This window comes from Mustela erminea, chromosome 1 (genome assembly GCF_009829155.1).
Source record: "Mustela erminea isolate mMusErm1 chromosome 1, mMusErm1.Pri, whole genome shotgun sequence".
In the NCBI taxonomy this organism is placed as follows: Eukaryota; Metazoa; Chordata; class Mammalia; order Carnivora; family Mustelidae; genus Mustela; species Mustela erminea.
Window position 1 is genome coordinate 23,865,738 of NC_045614.1, and position 22,127 is coordinate 23,887,864.

General features: G+C 47.2%; 1 protein-coding gene across 3 annotated transcripts in view; it reads left to right on the top strand.

Moving 5' to 3' along the window:
- The window catches only part of CACNA2D3 (calcium voltage-gated channel auxiliary subunit alpha2delta 3), an 854,557-nt gene that overhangs the window by 668,687 nt on the left and 163,743 nt on the right, over positions 1 to 22,127 (top strand). For all 3 annotated transcript variants that reach the window (XM_032322613.1, XM_032322603.1, XM_032322620.1), the window contains 8 exons: positions 4,226 to 4,297; positions 4,568 to 4,629; positions 5,990 to 6,057; positions 10,016 to 10,061; positions 10,220 to 10,317; positions 12,667 to 12,760; positions 15,822 to 15,917; positions 21,667 to 21,788. In XM_032322613.1, coding sequence (XP_032178504.1) covers positions 4,226 to 4,297; positions 4,568 to 4,629; positions 5,990 to 6,057; positions 10,016 to 10,061; positions 10,220 to 10,317; positions 12,667 to 12,760; positions 15,822 to 15,917; positions 21,667 to 21,788 — 658 coding nt within the window. The remainder of the gene's footprint in view (positions 1 to 4,225; positions 4,298 to 4,567; positions 4,630 to 5,989; positions 6,058 to 10,015; positions 10,062 to 10,219; positions 10,318 to 12,666; positions 12,761 to 15,821; positions 15,918 to 21,666; positions 21,789 to 22,127) is intronic.

Genomic DNA, 22,127 nt, shown 5'->3' on the forward strand with positions numbered 1-22,127 from the left:
GCACCCTCCCCTGAGGGGTGCAGCAGAAATGGGGAGTCCTTGCAACCAGCTGCTGAGCAAATGCTCGCCATGGGGTGGCGCTGTAAACACCCGCCAGAGTTGGCCTCGGCCCCCTGAAACCCCTTCTGCTGCCCTGTGAGCCTTTTCTGCAGCTCTCCAGTCAACTCACATTTTGCCTTCCCCGTGATGATTCTGTGGAAAATTTCCTTCGAGTCTTTTCTTTCTAAAGCTCCATAAACCTCTTCTCCTGGGGAAAATTGATGGGAACTTGCCCCAGTAGTCTGTTCTTCACACCCACTCCAGTGTCTCTGCAGCTCATGCTTGAGCCCTGGGTGGCCAGACCAAGTGCAGCTCCCCCCCACCCCCTGCCCCTAACAGAGAGAGAGAGAGAAAGAGAGAGAGAGGATTTTGATTTTGTTGTACGGATACTCTGTGCCCGAGTCTGTTTTCATATCCTGGTTAAACGCTTGCTTGGAAATGACAGACCTGTTTATCTCCTGCTTCTCACTTCCCCTTTCATGTCTTGGCTTGACCCACATAGCTTGGTCTTGGGGGCCTGGAAGTGGGTGCCACCTGTGCCCCAGGAAAGGTGAGGCTCATGTTCTGATGTGGAGAGCAAACCACTGTCAGCAGAACCAGAGATCATTACACACTTATGCGTAAAACCGAAGGCGGCCAGTGAACCTCTGGGGGAGAGCTTCCTTAATGAGCTCGAGCACAGGAGGAAGAGCCGGAGGCTGTAATGGAACCAGAAGCGTGACCAGCAGCTTGTCATGGGGGTGCTCTGAATGGTCCTCGAGGCTGTTGCAGCTCTGGGGTGTGGGCGAGAGAGAGACAGTCTCATTGGGGGCTCCGCGGAAACGCGTCCGATCTGGATAACGCAGGACCCAGGAGAAGGAGGGTGTTCCCAGAGAGGCCGGGGAGCGGATCACCATCCCCAGAAAACTATTTCTAACCAAAGAGGTTAAATAAATCTTTCTTTTATCAACCCCACTGTGGCGAGAGCTGCTTTAATGTTCACTGCATTATCACGCTTGCATCAGATGGGGAGAAATAGAGGCGTATTGTTGATGTTTTACTTTGCTCTCCTTTGGCGCTGTGAAGTTGAACATTGGCACAGGTGATTTTTTACTGACTATGTAATATGCTAACATTGGGGCACACCCACACTTGCTTGGGAATATTCCTCCGCCAGGCCATTTTCATTTCTCCAGGTACTCACTGCTGTAATCCAGGTCGTGGAAATTCGAGGGCCATTTGGCTAGTTCTGAAGAGCACCATCGGTCTTTGCCCTTCCTGGCCTGGTGGGGACCGCGAGCTTCAAGACTCCTTCCCTATTCTGGTCTCTGCTCTGGGTCCCTCCGCCATCTTGTCTTATAAACTGACCCCTGGGGCAGTGTTGCCACTGACTGACCATAGTGTTTGGGGCAAGTTGCTCCCCTTCTCAAACCTCAGTTTCCTCCAATGGAAAAGTGACATTTCTAGATTGTTCTGGTCTCATGGTGCTGTATTCTCACCACACAGTCTGTTGAAAAGGCACAAAATCCCCCTTTCCTCCCGTGATCACGAGGTCAGAAACCACATTCCTCTCAGCCCCAGTTCGCAAAACCCAGAACTTGTAGGAAAGTTAAAACCTAAGACTGTTGCCTGGTCAAATTTAAAACCTTTTCTTTCATTAAAAAAAAAAAAAAATCCAGAAATAACAATACATTCTTTTTGTATTCATGCTGTACCATTATTATATTGATGCTTTAAGTTTGTCTAAATGCTTTCTCTCCTGATTTGGGAAGCAAAACTAACAGCACGGGCTTCAGGGGCAGAGAGCCTGTGTGACTATAGGCAGGTTTCTTAACTCTGTGCCTCAGTTTCTCCACTTGTAAAATAAGGAAAATGATGCCTTATTTTGAGGGTTTTAAAACCTGTGTCTGGCACATTGTAAAAGCTCAAAAGATGGTATCTGTCCATATTATCTGGGCTTTATAAGACCGATCAACACAGTTACATAGCACCTGACACGATCCCTGGGGTCTGGGAGTCCTTGCTCAGGATACTTTTGATGGAATGAATGAAAAGGAGGAAATGGAGCCAGGAGTGGTCACGGAACAAGGGTGTCATGGGTAAGACTTGGGTCTTGACACCCTGGGTTATTTCTCTTTGGTGGCCTGCCTCTTTTTTGGTCTGTGCCCACCCGCAGAGGGTGAAGAGCAGCAGTTTTAATGCAGGAGTTGGGGGGAAGTCACAAAGTCCATGACTGGTCCATGAGCAGCACTTACAAGCAATGAAATCTATTGAAAGAGGAGACAGCGGAGAGCATCACAGAGGAAGATCTATTTCTCATGTGCCTCATAGTCGAAGTTTGAAGAGTGTTGGTTTAGAGCATGGGCCTCCGTGTCAAGCAAACTCGAGCTTGAATCCTGGTCTGGCATTTAAAGTGGGGGAGGGCGGTAGTGACGATGAGGGTGGTGGGGACGATGGTGGGGACAGCTAACATCTACTGAGTGCTTAGGGTGGATGAGGCGCTCTTCTAAATATCAGCTCATCTACTTCTCACAGCAGCTCTTGTGACACCCGTGCTGTCAGTAGTTCCATTTTGCAGAGAAGGAAACTGAGGCATAGAGAGAGTAAGTGATTCTTTCATAAGCTCTGGCTGCAGAGTCCTTCACTACAGCACTGTCCTGCCCCACATGTAGGTGGTTAGTAAGTGTAGTCCAAAAGAGAAAGACTGGACTCGTCAGTGACCCTGGCCTTGGAGCCGCCCAGCCCTCACCCCCCCTCCCCCGCCACCAGCCCTCACCTCCCCCCATGCTGCTGGTTTGGTGCTACTGGGAGTTGGGGGCGGGGTGGTACGGACTCTCCGAGAAGCTTACCTAATCTCCGACCCGCCTGGGGAATGTGAGAGGGGAAGGTCCCAAATGGCTTTAGGCAGGCACCAGAAAGAGGAAAAATGAAAACCATGTTCAAGATAAATCGAGCCGTTCTTAAAAGTTAGAAAGTAGACTTAATTAGGACCAGCTCTCCCCATCCAAAACCACAAAAGTTAAAATGGGAAAATATTTCCAGAAATGCCCATTATGTGTTGTTAAAAAATATCTAGAGTAAAATATATGTTTTATTTTATACATGCCTCCAGCTAAAAATTATGCTTTTTTACTCTCTCTCTCCCTCTCTCACAGAAGATGGGAATGTGAACCCAAATCTAGACGGCCCCGAATCAAATTTAGGTTGCTTGCAAGCTTTGCAGTTTTCTATCGGCCAGATCTTAGTCAAGCTCCTCAGAGGAGAGAAGAGGAGAGGGAAATGGATTTGGGGGGGGGGCAGGGAAAGCCATGGGGCTGGGAAAGAGCCTTTCCCGACAGGCTGTGGCCTGTCAGCATTTGCTCCTCCTCCACTCACTGGCATCCCCCTCGTCTCCCATTGGTGCCCACGACGGCCCATCTCTCATCACGGCGTCTGCGGTCCATCTCTGAAGCCCACAGAAGGGCCGCATGTAATTGGAAGAGGTCAGCCAGGGAAGAGGGGAGGGCACGAGGCTTGGTGTCCCTAGATGGAACCTCCAAAACTCAGTTACCGGGTCCCCCGCCCCCCTCGGCTGCCTGTGGCTGTAAAGCAAGCAAGACTGTTAACCTCACCGGGTTTCTCCAGGAGCATCTGAAGATGCTTCGTGCTATAGAAAGCGAGTCCCTGTCTTCCAGGGGGTTGGTCTTTAAGAAAGCAAAGAAGAGAAAAGAAAAACTTACTGTGTAGGAAAACACCTTTGACTTGGTACTGTTTTGAAAAATGATTTCTTCATGACAAATGAATACCCTTTTTGGAAAATGTGACTTGTCCCAGAGACGTTCTTGCTTCTAGAGTGTTTTCACGCTGGGGTGGGGGGGGGGGGGGCTCGGTTCCCGGACCCTCAGGCTTCATCCACATCATGGGCGCTGCCCTGAGGTTCCCAGGAGCACCCCCAAATGGAAGTTGACAGTCATTTATTGTTGTTAGCCTCTCTCCCCCGGCAGGGCAGCTGGATGTTTATTCTGCAGGAACCATGTTTCAGAGGACCGAGCCCAGCACGCTGACTTGGAGCCATTGTGCCCACCCTTTGGTGGAGACACAACCCAGCCCTGTCATAGCTCTGTTTTGCACAAACCACCAAGTGTCTCCCGAGCTGGAGGACACAAGATGTCCAGATAACATGCAACCGGGGGAAGAGCTAATACCGAACTTTCTTTGATCATTTTAGTTAAGAAATGCCATGGTAAACCGGAAGACTGGGAAGTTCTCCATGGAGGTGAAGAAGACAGTGGACAAAGGGGTACATTTTTTTTTTTTCTCAAACCTTCTTGCCTCTTAATTTAAAACAACCCACTGTGAAAAATGAGCTTTGAAAGCTCTATCTGGAATAAATATCTTTCGCTGAGATCATTTTTCTCTTGTCTTTACTTATCTCAAATGAGATTCATGTAGTACTGTTAACCTGATCATAGTGTGTCCATTTGTTTTTATTTTTTTCTGAAAGCTTCACCTCGCAGACTAACCGTATTTTCTTCTCTCTACGACTTTTTTTTTTTTTTTTTCAATCTAGAAACGGGTTTTGGTGATGACAAATGACTACTATTATACAGACATCAAGGGTACTCCTTTCAGGTAGAGCTGACCATAATACATGGACATTCCATCAGATCCATCAGTTGTGTTTGTACAAAACCTGCTGACGCTCTCAGAGCTCATCATCTGAAGATAACCAAACACCCTGCCGAAAGGCTGGAAAGAGTGAGGAAGGGGCTTTTCCCAGGCTGCTTTTGTTTCTTTTTCCAGAAGGGGGAAGACGGTTCAGGCTCACCTAGGAGAACTCACTCGATTGGTCATGGCTTTTGCATCTCATTATCAAGCAAGTCAGCTTTGGGGGTTCCAGCTAAGGGCGGAGTGGGGGCGTTCAGAGGGTTGCCAGGTCCTTAAACCATCTGGCTCACTTGCTGACCAGTGAGCTCCATTTCACCTTTTATTTCCATGATCAAGCAAGCAAGCCTGTGCACGAGGAGGTAGCATACCCATCCCTCCATGTTGTGCGTCCATTTTAATTTCTCCAAACTGTCCTTCTGTGCCTGTCTACCTCTGGATCCTGTTACTGCTCTGTGACTGTCCTGAAAGATGGCTTGGCCTCATTGCCTGCTTTCAGACATGCATGTGGCCTCCTAAAGGCTCCTGCTATGATGCCCTTAGTCCTGTCCTGTAACACTTATTTAAGAAGTTATTTCTGTGGGGCTGCTTCACTCCCGAACCGATGCCTCACAGAGCTGAGGAGAGAAAGAATTTCCTGACTCTCGATGAATCAGAAAAATAAATTAGGGCATTGTGTTGTCGTAGACTGCCAGGGATCCTGAGTTTGATTCCATTTGGAAGCAGAGTAGTCGAGGGAACCCATGACCGCTAAGTGGGTTTGTCACACGAAGAGACTATGTTTCCAAAATACATTCTCTTCCTTTAGAAAGGAGCTTAAATCAAGCCCAAGAGAAGGGTCAGGGGAGCATCTATTAGACTAGAAGCCCTGAACACGATAATGTGGCCACACCCTAGTGTTGGGAAAGTTTTCATTTCGTCCTAGGGAGGGGATTCATTTTCCCCAGTCGTAAACTCTAGGGTCTGGAAAGCCCCATGTGAGGCTGACTGGGAGGCAGGAGCGCATAAGGTAGTGGTGAAGAGTAGGGCACTTGGCTCTCCCAAGGGCATCTGAGAGAAGGGCGAGCAGTTAGTCGCATCTCTGAAAATGCATGTGGGCAGCCAAGGGCTGCCGGCGCGTCCAGGAAGACATGGCTTTGAAGCAGCTGATTGAACCTCAGAAAAACCAACACCAATGATAACCAGTGGGGTTTTGAAAGTAAACTGTTGGGACAGTTGTTGGCAGAACGTGAGAGGGAAATGTGAACATGGAAAATAAAAAGTGAAATCGCAAGTCTGTTCCAGTCAATGCCATGGGTTTCAAGGTCTGTTTTGTCTCTCTGCACAGCTTAGGTGTGGCGCTCTCCAGAGGTCACGGGAAATACTTCTTCCGAGGGAATGTGACCATTGAAGAAGGTAAGATGCCGTCTTGACCTGTCTTATCCTTCCGTCCTGGCCATTTCACTCAACTAACTGTCCGCTTGATGGGAGCTTGCCTTCCAGATGGTGGGACACCCCAACCCCCCAACTCGTGGTGGCCTTCCTGATGATTTCATTTCTTTCTCTTCTGCTTCAATTCACAAAACTGCTGAACCAACCCAGGGTATTATCCACCGACTATATTCTTCCTAGGCATAAAAATCGCTCTCAAGAAAAATACAAAATAGTGTAAAAATTCAAGCCCAGGGAGAATAGCATGGAAACAAAGGTATGCAAGCCTTAGTCTCCTACACGGCTGAGCCACAAATCTTGTTTCTGCTTCAAGCAGTTCAAGTCCAAGGGGAAATAGGATCATTTGGATGATATACACAAGTCCGAAGGAATAAAGAACATTTTGAGATTCCCAAATCCTCTTGTCTTCATAAAGCTCAGGCACATCTAAACTCCCAACAAGTGGTAGCTGTTGTTCTAGTATTTTAAACTTTAAAACCACTGTCATGCCCGCAGTGTCCTTTGCCACAAGCCAGTAACTCAGTGCCTCAGAGAAGGGACCTTCCCTGGTATCACTGGCTCACGGGGAGGGTGAAGCTGACCTCTGAAAGTCTCTGCTCCCCGAGTGGCCCCGGTAAGTCACTCACCCAGTGTGGGTGTTAGATTTTATATCTCCACGAAGAGGAGCAAGACCAGACCAGGGCTCTTCCTGAGTGTCCCCAGAAAGTATGGCCAAGAGCAGGAAGGTCGGTTATGAGCCAGTTTTAATTAGTTAGACCTGGTTACAAGTGCATGGGGTGAACTTCCAGAAGCTAGACCCTCTCGGGGCTTACTCTGATGATGTAGTGGAGAATGAAGAGATTGGCACTCCCTGAGATGCCAAGTTCCACAGCCAGCTTTCTGGGGTACTGCCAACCAGTGTGCATTGTTTTACAGGTGTTAGTTTTTGTCTCCCAAATAATCATAAGGTCTTAAGGACAAGGAAGGAGATTGAAAGGTTTTGGTGTGCCCACTAATCCATCACGTGGTATCTCTTCCCAGAGACTAGAAAGAGGGAGCAGGTAGATTTGTTACCTGGGCAAGATACTCAACAAGATGTGTTCTCAGAAATCTTTTTTTTTTTTTTAACTTCTAGAATTTTCTGGATGAACGAGCTGTGTGTAGCTCATGTGAGCCATGTGTAGCTCTGCAGATATCACTGCCCATGTGGCCAGAAAATTCACGTCTGAGCTATCTGAGGTCAAGCTGAGGAAACAGCTCATGGTCAAAACAATAGAAAGGGAGATTACTAGTGGACTCTTGGCTTCTCATGCATCCATTCCCTTAGCCAATCCTCAATACATGGGCCTGCCTCTCTCTCTGTCTCTCCCCGCCTCACCGCCACACACATTGTTTCATACTGTCGTTTGAGTCATTCTTCATTCACTGTCTTTTACATTGTTCCATAGCTGTTATCCTGAGAGGTCACAGAGAGAATTTCAGAACTCACTGTAGTCACCATGTTAGAAATTGGTTTGAATCCCAGCAAGGACAAGAGTATCTGGTTTTCCATACCAGCGAGGTCAGATCTTCCTCTGTCGTTCCTCACTCAGTCCTGACAACCTGGAGGAGCTGGACCTGAGAAAGCAGCTTCCCCTTGGACTACCTGGTCGAGGCTCTTGTTCTCGTGAGGGCCACAGCACGGTCATTGGTCTGCTCTGTTCTGGGAAAAGTTAGGCTTTCCTGGGGATGGCAGCCACACTTCTGTAGGATCTTCTGTAAGGAACAGTACCCTACAGAATGTGGGCATTCTCAGCATGGTTTGCCATCGTATGTACTACAGAGATGGTCAACAAGCAGTCAGATTGCTGACAGTGTAAGGAGTTGCTACTAAAGCTGAAGGTATGGGTTGCAGTCTACTTGCTGAAATTGTTTCTCTTCCGAATCTCCTTGACACTTTGTGTCATATATATGTACATATATATATGTATATATGTGTAATGGTATACATAGGTGTATATATATGGTGTATATATATATGATATGTGTTTGTGTATATATATGTGTGTGTATATATGTATATACACTGTTACATATGTATATACATATATATATCATTATATATATAGAGAGAGAGAGAGCATAGTAGTTCAGTGAATTAGAGATTATGTCATTATTGTCTGCATTATCAGTCCTCAGTAGATGTCGTGTCCGGAGAACCAAAATCAGAGGTGAGCGGCTTAAAGAAAAATTCCATTTCCTCGGTTCCCTGGGAACTCAGAGAGGAAACAATCAGAAAGATCTCCCTTCTGGGGATTCATCTGTAGGACCTATGAAACAGAGCCAGAGAGGGCTTTGTGGATGAGAACAGATACTAGAGAAATTCATAGAGTTGACATCATTAACCCAATATTCTAGGAAGGTAAGACCTCAGGGCCTTTGCACTGGTTATTCCTTCTGTAGAGCTCTCCCTCCCAGTTATCTGTATGGCTCTGTCTCTCACCTCCTTCAGGTCTTTGCTTAAAAGTCCGTTTCTCACTGAAGCCTTCCCTGACTACCCTACTTAAAAGGGAAATTCTTTCTCCTTTATTTCCTATCTCTGGCTTGGCTCTTTTCCTTCACAGCTCCCATCACTAACTGATACGCTATGTATTTTAATCTTATTTGTGTATCTCTTCCCACCACTAGAAGACAAATACCATGAGGGTGGTGATTTTGTTGTGTTCACGGCTGTAGTCTCAGGGCCTAGAATAGCATCCAGCATACATTTGATGCCGGGAGGGAAGGCAGGAAAGGGAGCAGGCAGGAAGAAAGGGAAGAAAGGATGGACAGAGGCAGGCAAGGATGGCTGCGTAGATTACTCTGGGGACTCATCACTGTCCCACTTAACCCTCTCACGGAGTCCATGGATTAGGCTCTATAATCCACAACTTCTGACTAATCGAACTGAAAGAGTTGAAATGACACCCCCAAAATCATTCAGCCAGGGGGTGTTGGAGCCAGGAAATGACACTTGGCTCCCATATGATGATATTCTGTCCAATGTGCTCCCTACTTCCTATAAAATCAAGCAGGAGTGTGCAATCTTAGGTCTAGTGTTTTGCTATTTATGTTATACATTTGTATTTGAGGAGGAAATTGGCATCCTGAGTCCAGTATGATACCGTGGGCCATTTGGGAAACCCTGACCCCCTCCAACAGGCTGTAAGCACCATCCAAGTTCCCACAGTCATTACTCAGAAGTGTGTGTCTGCCGAACCTTCAAAGTGATTTCACGTGAACCTATAATGAAAGATAGTGATTCCACAGAGTTAGAGTGGTCTAGAATGTTCTGTTAAAAACTCCCCAATTCCCTGCAAACCCCAGTGGTCCCAGCTACCTTTGTGGACCCATGGCTCATTTTTACTTAGGATCCTGTAACAACTAGCAATGTTTCCTGGTCAAAACCAGTTGAGTCTTGGCAATTTCCTATCGTTCAACCTATCGTTTTGCCCTCACAACCACCCAGCAGTTAGGGACTTTGATTATTCCTGTTTTGCACATGAAGAAACTGACATGCGGAACAACAAAGTAACCCGCTGACCTCACGCCTGAGTTAAGCAGCCCAGCCCAGCTCCCTGCACGGGCTGGGCGGGGCTCCAGCATCAGTGTTTGCACCATCATACTAAGCTCGTCTCCTGGACTCGCTGGTGTATTGTGCGTTCACGGAGTTCAGCCTTTCCTGGGTTACTCCGCCTGGGAAGGCTCCAGGTCGTGGGCGAGGGAGATAGAAGCGGGGAGAGTTCCGCGTCCGTTCCTTTGTTTGGAGTCCCGCCTGCAGAGCCGGATCTCTTTGGGGTTGATGCCTACTCGTCACTGCTCGGCGGCCCGTCCCTCAAACACTTGAAGCACAAGAGAAGATAAGGGCTGTTGGTGACCCATGCAGGTGGTCCTTACTCATTAACCCTTTCTCCTTGACCTCCAGGCCTGCATGACTTAGAACACCCTGACGTGTCCTTGGCAGATGAATGGTAAGAACTAAACCATCCTTCATCAGCACGGGTGCTGCTTGCCGTCTTTGATTTCGAGTCCTCTGTACCCCCTTCCAAACCCTCCTGGCTCCAAGGCAAAGGAAGGTGATGCAGCAAATCCTCCTGTGTTCTTGTTTTGGCCCCTGTCACGGCCTTAGGTCCTACTGCAACACTGACCTACACCCGGAACACCGTCATCTGTCTCAATTAGAAGCTATTAAGCTCTACCTCAAAGGCAAAGAACCTCTGCTCCAATGTGAGTGTGCTTTTAACACGTCCTGTCTGGGTATGCAGCCGTAGTAGGAGGGCGGTGCTCAAAACCACACTTTCCCTCAGCTTTCAGGGGAAGCTTTGCTTTGGCTGGGATTATCAGCCCCATCAGAGCCACCCGAATGTCCGCTTCCTATAGGAATAGGAGGAAGAGTGAGGGCTCCCGAAAGTTACGCAGAACCCCCAATCCTAGTCCAACCCTTCGCATTGGATTTGTCCCTCTACTGGGCCATTTTAGTCGAGCATCTGAGTAGCATGGAAATGTTATCACTGGGAAGGAACTGTGAATATGTGCTCCATTATTTTACAAATGAGAGATGCGGGCAGGAAATAGGACTCCTCTTGGGCCATACTCTAGGTCTGGTTCTCTCTGGAGCGGGATCACCACGTTGAGGTGTTGCCTCCCAAGGCATATAGGCTGCTGCCTGTGCTCCTACCAAAGGCCCTTGAGGGCGCTCACTAAGTCAGGAATGGCCCGTGGCTGGTGCAGAAGGGTCAGGGAGAGAGCAGCCATCCTGACACTCATCGAGTGCGCGAGCAGCCCCTGGACAGACAGATGACTTCCAGCAGCTAATCTGGTCAAGGAGAGATTGGCCACCAGTGAGCCCAGCAGCTGCTCTTACCCCTAGCCGGTACCACTTCCTTAGTGATGGGTGCAGTTCTTTATGGGTATTACCTCACAGAATCCCCACAGCAGCCCTGTGAGAGATGCAGGGAGGTTCATCTAGCTTCTAAACTACAGCTCTGTGGAATGGATTGACTTTTTGGCACAGGCTCCAGAAGAGAAAAGATCAGATGAACATCACATAAGCCTCATTTTTCATTTTCTTGGACTGTCTGAATGGCATATTTAAAAAACAAAGGTACGGGGTGTCTGGGTGGCTCAGTCTGTTAAGCATCTGCCTTAAGCTCAGGTCATGATCCCAGGGTGCTGGGCTCGAGCCCTGTGTCAGGCTCCCTGCTCAGCGGGAAGCCTGCTTCTCCCTCTCCCTCTGCTGCTCCCCCTGCTAGTGCTTGCCCTCTCTCTCTCCTTCTCTGTCAGATAAATAAATAAAATCTTTTTAAAAAAGTTTAAAAAATAAAAAATAAATAGAAAACAAAGGTATAGAGATAATATTAAAAATTTGCCTTTACCATTCAGCTTTATGAAATCTTTATATTTTGCCATATTTCCTTTGGGTACTTTTAAAGGAATGAAACATTACAGATAATATTAAAGCCCCCGAGTACAGTTCCATTTGCCTCCCAAAGAGAATCACCCCCACCCCGAACTGGTCTCTTACCTCCCACGGATCTATACTGTTACTTTCTCTCTATAGCTATCTCTAAACAGGATGTACCATTATTTTCATTATTTTGCATATTAACATTTATATATGGTATACTATTTGTATTACCTATGGTATATATGTATTGCTCTACAAGTTGTGTTTCACTCATGGCATTTTGAGATTTATGTGCTGCTCATTTACCTCTGATGCATTTATTTGGATTACTTTCCTGTATCCCACTACAAAACACTATTTCAGTCTATCCATTGTCTTTCTGATGATGAGTTGTTTTCAGTGTTTGCTTTTACAGCAAAATGCCACTTCCTTGGGACACCAGCCGAGGGGAGGAAGTGATAATTAGTTGGTCCCTGGTCTGATATCTCCCAGACTCCTTAGCATCGCCGGCAAGAGTCCTTTTGGATAGGGTCAGATTCCCCACTTTAGATTGGGGTGGGGAAAAACCACAAAAACAAAACGTTTTATTTATTAGAGAGAGAGAGGGAGCAAGAGAGCACAAGCCAGGGAGAGAGGGAGAGGGAGAAGCAGGCTCCCCGCTGAGCAGGGAGCCCGATGCGGGGCTCGACCCCAGGACCCTGGGATCGTGACCTGAGTTGAAGGCAGACGCTCTGCTGAGTGAGCCACCCAGGTGTCCCAACAAGAACCTTCTAAATGGAAGGAATCACAAAATAGGAGTGTTTCATTATCACATCCCTTCCTCTTCTTACAAATGATGGGAGCAGGGCCCTGGAAGAATTGCAGATTATGACAGACAGAAATGGGGACAAACAGAGCGAATTTCTAAGGCAAGCTGGTCTGCGGCGCGAACTACTGCATCGATGAGACTATCCATTTACCGTCATCTCCCTCGAACGCTTTGGGGGCCCCCGTGGTGCTGGCCTATCAGGTGTCAGAACTGTTCCGTATTTTCAGCTGGCGGGAGGTAAATGCATTAAGTGGGAGAAAGCCGCCTGCAGTTCCTATGAAGTGAGCGAGGCGAGCCCCTCGTGTGCCCCCCACGGGGACCCCAGCCACAGCCATCTTCTCAAGTCTGCCCCTCCCAACAGGTGATAAAGAATTGATACAAGAGGTCCTGTTCGATGCTGTGGTGAGCGCTCCCATTGAAGCCTATTGGACCAGTCTCGCCCTCAACAAATCTGAGTAAGTGTTTGCACGTGTCCCCCTTTCATGGTCATTTCCCCACAAGCCGTCCGAAATATGGTTATGGTTTAAAGAACTAAACTGTTTTAGGAACTTGGTGTTAAAGTGCTTTAATTTTCCCCAAAGCTCCAAACCACAAGAGCTCGAGCAGATTAGCGGCTCGGGCTTGGGTGGCAAGCTCCTGGGTTTGACATATAATTTGAGTTTTAGCGTTACATGAAATTTGGTGTGCTGAGGTGGGGGGTTGCTTCCCAGGGAGCAGGAGGCAGAAGGAGCAGTTAGCTTCTTGCCTGCCGTGGCTCCTGCTGCTTCACAGTCTGGAGGGGACTTGGGATCGGGGCCAGGCTGGGTTGTAAGTAGGATGAGAAAGTAGGAGCTCTGATTCATGAGGGTGTCAAGATATAACCCTGTGGTTTTAGTGTTGAAGCGGAGGATGTGGGGAGAGGGGGCTGGGCAATGGTCATTGTTATCAAAGGCTTTGGGCTCCATTCCTTTCTTTACTTTCCCTTTTGTCTATTCTCTTCTATCGTATCTATCATTCATTCTGTTCTCATTCATTCATTCATGTTCATCCATTCATTCATTCACTCACTCATCAGAGACTGATTGAGTGTCTGTTTGCGAGCCAGGCACTGGACTAGATGTTGGTGAAATGGAGCTAACGCAATCAAACATAATCCTTGCCATCGTGGTGTCTGTGGTGTGTAGTATGCCAGATTGTTAAGAATTGTGATAACTACCTTGAAAGAAGTATAGGAACATGTAGAGTATGACAAGGCCTAGAGTGGAGATGAAAGACAAAAAGGTTTTTCGGGGCCGAAACCAGTTCAAGGGTTGGGGAGCATTCTAAGGAAAACGGAGCAGCATGTGCAAAGGTCCTGAGGTACAATAGTATTTGACACATTTGAGGAATTTAAAGAAGGCCAACGGAATTAAAATATAGAAGGTAAACTGAAAGATGTAGGGAGATGAGGTCGTAGAAGGGCCAGATGTCTCAGGCCCTCGGGAGTCAGGTGAGGGATTCTGGATTCTATGCTATGAGTTTTGTAAAGTCATTGAATGGTTTTAAGAAAGACGTTTTAAGATTTTAAGAAGGATATGATCATTATTGCATCATTAAAGAATATCCCTCTACTGCTATGCGAAGAATAGAGTGTAGTGGCGTAAGAACAGTAATAAAGTCTCCTACAGCATTTCAAGGGATTTTCCAATTGGACCAAGGCAGTGGAACAGAGAGGAAAGATCTTCTTGTGGCATGCTTCAGAAATGAGACTCCCCACCCTGAGCCCCCCAACCCCGATTTGATGATGGGTCTGCTGAGTGAGGGGAGGAAGGCTGAGCTGTCAAGGATCATTCTCGGGTTTACAACACGAACACCTATCTAGATAGTGGTTCCATTTCCTAGGACAGGAGACAATGAAAGAAGACTAGGTTTGGGATATTCAGGCATGTCCAGAGCTCTTTTCTGGACATTGTAAGCTCAAACCTCCCAAGTAGAGATGTAAGACAGGCAGTTTACTCCAGGAGTCTGAAACCCCAAAGAGAGATTACCATTCTTATTATACTCGGGGGTGTCCTTGGACTGCTTACCTATGTGGTTCTTATTCCCTGGGTAGGTTGGGGAAGAATCAGAATCTTTCCTGCAATGGATGTGGAAATGTTTCTTTTAAGCGCTCATGAAACTCAGAATCCTGTGCAAAGATTGCTGATTCACTCCTAACACATGCTAAAGATTTCCAAAATGGTAGCTTACTTTGTAGTCCACATCTGTAACTGATTGGACAGCCTGGCTTTCCAATTTGGGTAGACTGCAAACAGAAACAAATGCATAGTGTTGGTTTTTATTCACCCCTTAAACACTAAAAGGTAGTATTGGCCACTTTGACTCCCATCAAAGATCAAGAAACCAAATTATCTTATATTAAAGATGACATGGATAGTGCTTCGAGTGAAATTGCTACTAGCATTTAGGGAAGGGAGGCAAAGTCAAGAAACAGTATTCTCTCCATACTTTCATCGTAGAATGAAATTTTGTATGTGTGGACAAGGACCATTTGCTTTTTTGCGAAAAAGCAAAGAAGTGGCGGGCATTGTGAACATCCTGAACTTGCTCAAACATACACATTTTGCCTTGAAAGTGGAAGAAAATATCTTCCACTTTTTTTTTTTTAATTTTAAAATAAGTTTTCTTTGAGAAGGCCATCCTTAGGGGTCCTGTGCATGGTATCCTACAGGCTGTATCCTACAGCCATTTAAGAAACCATTTTTTACTCATCTCTTTGGGGGTGGTGGTAAGACTAAGTCTATGCGCTGGTAGAAGGTATAAGGTGGTGACCTGAAATGGTGTAGAATTCAGGTCCTAGACATTTCTAGGCTGTAGAACCTGCAGACTGGATTCCGTGGCTCAGTTGCTATGGTCACTAATGACGGATTCCACTAATAAGATTCGATTTATTCGGTCAATGCAAAAAGCTTCCTCTAAGCATTTTCATCCTCTCCTTTAAGTTTTTCCCATTCTAGCCTACTGTCCTGAGGTTGCACCCAGAACCCTCAGATAGTGTGTTTATTTAGTCTGGGCATGCATTCTCTCACGGTGCTTTGGTGTTCTTGGGTTTTTGTTGTTGTTGTTGTTTAAGATTTTACTTATTTATTTGATAGAGATCACAAGTAGGCAAAGAGGCAGGCAAAGGGAGAGAGGGAGAAGCAGACTCCCTGCTGAGCAGAGAGCCCGATGCAGGGCTCGATCCCAGAACCCCAGGATCATGACCTGAGCCGAAGGCAGAGGCTTTAACCCACTGAGCCACCCAGATGCCCCAAAGGAGCTCTTAGTTTTTGTGCAAGAATTACCACAGAACTTCTGTGGGGGGTGAGTTTGCCTTCTGTCCTTGGTGCATGTGCACATCTGTGTGGGTGTGTTTCTATAATTTCTTTTAAAAGTTCAGGTTTCAAAACTGCTATTTCATCCAACATTCCATGAGTCTTAAAATGCAAAAGCCATTATCTGCGCACTGTCTGGAAGCATCCCCTCTCCCCCAACCCGTTGTCTGCTGCTGTGTTTCAGAAATTCTGACAAGGGCGTGGAGGTGGCCTTCCTCGGCACTCGGACCGGCCTCTCGAGGATCAACCTGTTCGTCGGGGCTGAGCAGCTCACCAATCAGTAAGTAGGAAGGCTCCTCCGCAGGGGCCCCGGGAGCCGCTGAAATGGGAAATTCAAAGGGATGCTTGTGTTTCTGGATTCCACTGTAGAAATAAAATTCAGGCCGCCCCGGGCCTGCTGACATTGTTCCCCCTCTGTTCTACCACGGGGGCCCCAGTGTGTGTGTTCACCTGCCTGTTGGCCTTTCCACAACCCTTTGTTCTACACGCTCGCTGGCTTCTGTCCACCGTCCTGGAGTCCTCTCCCGCACTGGTGAGTCATTGCAGGATCTGGCGATGGTGGGGCGGCTGGGGCAGCAGCCAGGAGGAGGACTCCTGACGAACGGCTCCAGGGCATTCAGCTGCTCCGCGGTTCTGCGGAGGAATTCCTGCCTGTCCGAGAATCAGGATTTCAAGTCTGTTGTTTATTTGTTTGTGTATATGCTTTCATAAACCTCAGAGCCTCTGCGTGGGCCTGAGGGCCGAGGAGCCCCACACCCGGGAGTGGGCAGTCTGGTGGGACTTGGGTTGGACAGCGTTTCCTTGTGCTTCCAAAGAGACCCAGATGGACAGCGGGCCGGGCTTCCCCGAGTCCAGGACCCAGATGCCCTTGGAAACCACTGCTCAGCCTCTGTGTCTACATCGAACATCAGGGTCTTACCACTTCAAACTGGTGTTGGAGCGGAGCTGGAGGGAGCTTGGGAAGTCTTTTCTGACCTATTAATGTTTCTCAGTTTCTTTGTGTTGTTTTGTTTCTCTGAAATAAGAGGCAGTTTTAGGCTAGGGACAAATCTAGTCCAAAATTCAGAAAGTTTGCCAAGTATGGATGGGAGGGTTCAGACATCGCCATAGGACCTCACACACCCTGACCTAGGGATACCTGGGGGTGAATAATGAAGCCACAGGCCAGCCACCGATCTTAAAGGGGCTGGCCCCACGGACACCTGAGCAGGAGGTGCTCCTGCCCCGGCAAGGCCTGTTCAGCAGTGCTCTTAGCCGAGACCCCGATTGCAACCACATGAGATTATAAACCAAGTCTGGTAAACAATGTATCAGTAGATCTGGAGATGGCTTGTGACCTGGCTTTCAATTCCTGCTCTTTCTTAGCATCTCAGATTTGTCATTTAGGAGGTTGGCTGCAGTCGTGACCCGATTTTTTCCAAGCCCTCTCTAGCCCTTTAGCTCCGCCCAATTGTTTTTCCAGAGGGCAAGTTCTTAGAAGGACTAGAAGTGTCGAGACACACATCACCTTCTCCTTTTGGGACCTAGAGAGACAGAAGGAAACACAGAAACTGACTTTCTCATGCTCAGGAGAAAGGCTGTTGTTTGTCTTGAGATTAAAAACAGACAAACCAGAGGAACCACCATCACAACAAAATAGAACACCTTGCTGGTCTGACCTGTAGATCACACTCAGGACTGTTGGCGGAGAGCACCTGGCTCGGCCCACTGGTTTGCCCCTAAGAAATGGCAGTAGTGATCTCCCTGGGTTCTTGTGAGCATCAAAAAAACTATAGACGTAGAGCCATGTTGAGAAGCTAAAAATACCTGCAGGTACAGGTTAGCTCTGCTCCCTGTGACATTACTACTGTGACCCGGAGTGAGTAGTCATTGGATATCTGGATGGATGAGATCATTTTCCGTCTTCAAGGAACTGATACCATTGGTTCATATGCAGGCATCTTGTGGCATATTGTGCCTCTCTGTGTCCATATATATTTATATAGAGGCACAATGGAATCCAGTTCTGTTGTCTTAGGGTCTTGTACCTATCTACCTCATTCAAGTAAATGGCATTTTTTTAAAAATTTAGATTTATTTATTTGAGAGAGAGAGAGAGAGAGAGAGCCAGCATGGGGGAGGGGAGAGTGGGGCAGTGGGAGAGGGAGAGAGAATCACAAGGGGATTCCCCACTGAGCGCAGAGCCCGACGCGGGGCTTGATCTCACAACCCTGAGCCAAAATCAAGAGTTGGACCCTTAACCAACTGTGCCACCCCAGTGGCAAATGGCATTCGTTAAGACCCAACCATTCAGATACACTCTTAGCCAGGGCTAGAAGGCTTTTAGATGTTCTGTGTTTTCAAAAAAGGCATACAGAAAAGAGTGCAAAGTGACAGGGGGAGGACTAGAGACTCTGAAGCCCCGCGCCAGGACTAATTGGTCCTAGCATCCGTCCCTTACACGGCGGTTCCATCTCCCAGCATCACCACCTGCTTTTAGAAGCACATTGATTCTCGCTCATGGCCCCCGGACTTGAGTTCATGGCCCCATGTCAGGAGTGAATCTTGCGCCTTCAACCTGGCCTCTTAGAGCACGTGTAGGACACATGTAGACGCAGCCATGTCAGCCTCCGCAGGGTGGCTCTGCTCCTCCCAGAGTTCTGAGTCTAAGAGATGACTGCTTCCTACCTTCCTTGTGAACCACAGAGAATGCAAGAAGCTCCTGAGCTCTGAGAATCCCGTATACTTGTGGGAGCCATTTTCAGTTCTAGCCTGTGTTCCGTAACTCTGATAGAATCGTGGTAAGTGTATTTTTTCTTCCCAACTTGTACATGAGGAAATGGGGCTCAGAGACTCAGCCTGTCTCACACACCACCACAAGAACCCCAAGTATCCAGAAGTAGGCTTTTCTCCTCCCCAGAGGAATCACTGCTTGGTACTTGTCAGGAACCCGCAAGGTTTCCTGGCAACCAGACCCTCTGCTGTTAACACCAAAGCCAATGGAGATGGAGCAGTGCAGACTCCCAGCCTCCCTGGGTGCCAGCAGGGGCTGGTCGTGGGCAGCAAGCACTGGGCCCTCATTATGCAGTGTTCTAAGCCTATCACCTCCTGTCCTCAAATGTGCCCATCAGTCTAAGCTATTTTCCCACCTTCCGGGCCTGGAAAAGGGCTCCCTGTAGCACCGTTAACTGCTGAATGAGAAGATTGTCTTCCTCCCCGCGGTTGTATGCATCCCGTCATTGAACAGGACCATCGCAAGTGAAAATGCATGGTGCGGTGTGGGAGGCGGCTGTCCCTTCTTCCCGGGGCTGGGCAGTAGAACCTCCTTCACACACCTGTCCAAGTCAGGTTTAGGAAGAATCTCACGTGTAAAGAAAAAAAAAATGCAAAAGCTTACATTTCAGGGTTTGTGAGTCTTATGGCTTTTAGGATCAGAAAGCATTACCACTGAATGGATCCGTGCCAGGGGGAGCTGGTCTATAACCTCAGTCCTGGGACTTCCCATGCCCCACAGTCAGAATAATTCAGGTCTGTGCACCATCTCAGCCCTGCTCACAACTCCACAGATGGTCTTCTGAATGACAGCAGAGAACCTTTACATGGGAACATGGCCATACGGACGAGGAAATTTGAAAGAATTGAGAAATCCTGTTTAGAAAAGATGTTGCGGACCACTTTGAATACTTGAGGAGATCGTATCAGAATATGAGATTTGGGGCGCCTGGGTGGCTCAGTGGGTTAAGCCGCTGCCTTCAGCTCGGGTCATGATCCCATCCCTCGTCGGGCTCTCTGCTCAGCAGGGAGCCTGCTTCCTCCTCTCCTCTCTCTGCCTGCCTCTTTGCCTACTTGTGATCTCTCTCTGTCAAATAAATAAATAAAAAATCTTTAAAAAAAAAAAAAGAATATGAGATTTGACTTATCATGTGATCATTAAGCATACTATGAGGGTCTGATGAGTGCCAGGCCCTGGCAATGTCAAGAAAAATAAGGTCTCTATCCTTAGAGAGGAATTAGGACATTGTAGTGCAAGTTAAAACGAGGCATACGTCCATGCTAAGAACTTTAAGGGTGGCCTCCAATGGTATGGGTTTCCTCTGGGAGTGAGCTTTGCATCTTAGGAAAAGATCAAGGGACCACTCGTTGGCCATACCCTAAAACTACAGAAAGCTTTCCTGAATTAGAAGCCAATTCAAATAGTTTCCAAGAACCAAATAATTGTAAGTTAGCATATAAATTCAGCCATGCTGTAACAATGTAGAATAGTTGAGTATTTGTCTCCCTTGTCTGTGGGATCCAACTCCGCACTGCGAAATGCTAGATAGAAAGTAGTGCCATTTCTGATTTCATGAGTGGTCTCTTCCCTGCACACACACTGTCCCCTGATTGTTCTCCCTTCCTGCAAGCCCTCTGCAGACTGTGGGCTAGCCAGGCAGACCTTCCTCCCCTGAGTCCTACGGTATGTGTGTCTGGAGAGTAGGTCAGGGAGGAAGGAAGAGGGCAAGGATCTCTACACGGCCAACTCCTACCTCTGTTACACTTTTTCTAAGAAAAGTAAAAATCTACTTAAGAAGTTGCTCTTCCCAAGGATATGTGATCACGTGTGAATTTTAAGGCAAGACAGAGCTTTCTGAATTCCTTTATCTTTGGATATGATTTCTGGAGGCTTTGATTGTTTGCTTGTTTTAGACGCTAAGATAGTCCATTCACTAGATATACTAGGAAAAATCATTTCCCCCGCTGGCAGTCTGATTGCTGGAGTTCTACAAGGTATTTGGGTAATTTGGGGTGCATGGTGTTAGGTTCCCTCTGCGCTGGGAAAGCAGGCTGGGGTTCTGGAAGCCTACACCATTTTTACCCAAAAAAGGTGACTGGGACGCGTTGGCATCTGGCTTTTCCTTGTTGAGTGATGCCAGGATCCTCACCCCAACTCCTCCTCCTCCTCCTCCTCCTCCACCTCCCCTTCCCTTTCCTCTCTTCCAGTTTTATTGAGAAATAATTGGCAAACACAACTGTAAAACCTTCAGATGTACAGCATGATGGTTTGGGTTATGTATATGGTAAAATGATTACCCCAGTAGGTTGATTTAACATATCTCATGAAGATAAATTAACAAACAGGAGAAAAATCCCCCTTGTGATGAGAACTCTTAGGATTTAGTCTCTTCACACCTTGACTGTGGGTCCTGCTGCCATGTTAGCTGTAGTCTCCTTGTGCCATGACAGCCTTAAGGACCCACCTGCATTATCCCTGGACGTTTGGACCTTCTCACCACCATCCTCTAATTCCCCTTGCCCCCACTCCCTGCCTCTGGTGACCACAACTCTGATCTCTTTTTCTGAGTTTGGTTGGGGGGGGGTATTGTTTGTTTGTTTGTTTGTGTTTCTTTGTGTTCCATTTCCACGTATAAGTGAGCTCATACAGGATTTGTCTTTGTGTGTCTGATTATTTCACGTCATACTTTCAAGTTCCATCCGTGTTGTTGCACATGGTAGAACTCTATCATTTTTTATGGCTGAGTAATATTCCATTGAGTGTATTTGTACCACCATTTCTCTTTCCATTCATCCATCGATGGACACTTAGACTGTTTCCCTATCTTGGCTGTTGTAAATAATGCTGCAGTAAGCAGCAAATATCATTTTGAGTAAGTGTTCTCGTTTCCTTTGCACGTATTCCCAGCAGCAGAATGGCTGGGTCCGACGGTAGTCTTATTTTTAAGTTTTTGAGGATCCTCCATACTATTCTCCACAGTAGCTGCTCCAGTTTCCATTCCCACCAACAGTGCACAAGGGTTCCCTTTTCTCTTGCCTTTGCCAACACTTGCTGTCCCTTATTTTTTGATGACAGCGTCCAAACCGGTGGGAGGTGATATCTCACTGTGCTTTTGATTTACATTTCCCTAATGACCAGTGGTGTTGAGCATCTTTTTGTGTATCTGTTGGCCACTGGTATGTCTTTTTGGGAAAATTGTTTATGCAGGTACATTGCTCATCTTTAAATTGGGTTATCTGTGGCTTTTTGATGTGTTCTTATTCCTTTCCATTTCAAGGGACTTCCTGAAAGCTGGAGACAAGGAGAATATTTTTAATGCAGACCATTTCCCTCTCTGGTACCGAAGAGCTGCTGAGCAAATTCCTGGGAGTTTCGTCTACTCCATCCCATTCAGCACAGGTGGGTGTCCTTGTTGGAGGTGGGGGGTCTGTCTGTCTGGTCCTGCTGACCCAGGCATTGCATGCAGGGTGTAGGGGAGCTGTCTGAATGCTGGAGCGAGGCAAGTTCTGTCTTGACAGTGAATGCTGAATATTGGCCAAGCAGTGAACCATCGACCTGTCCCATAAGTATAACGACCCCAAGTAAAATGGAGCTTTTGCTTAACTAGAGTGTGCAAAGAGTGTTTCAGGAAGTAGGACGGGTATTTTTTTACTGTGTGGAATTGGAGTACAGACATCTCAGTAGATTTTTTTTAATGTTGTCATGGCCCCACTTAGAGAAGATTCAAGGAGGCATAAC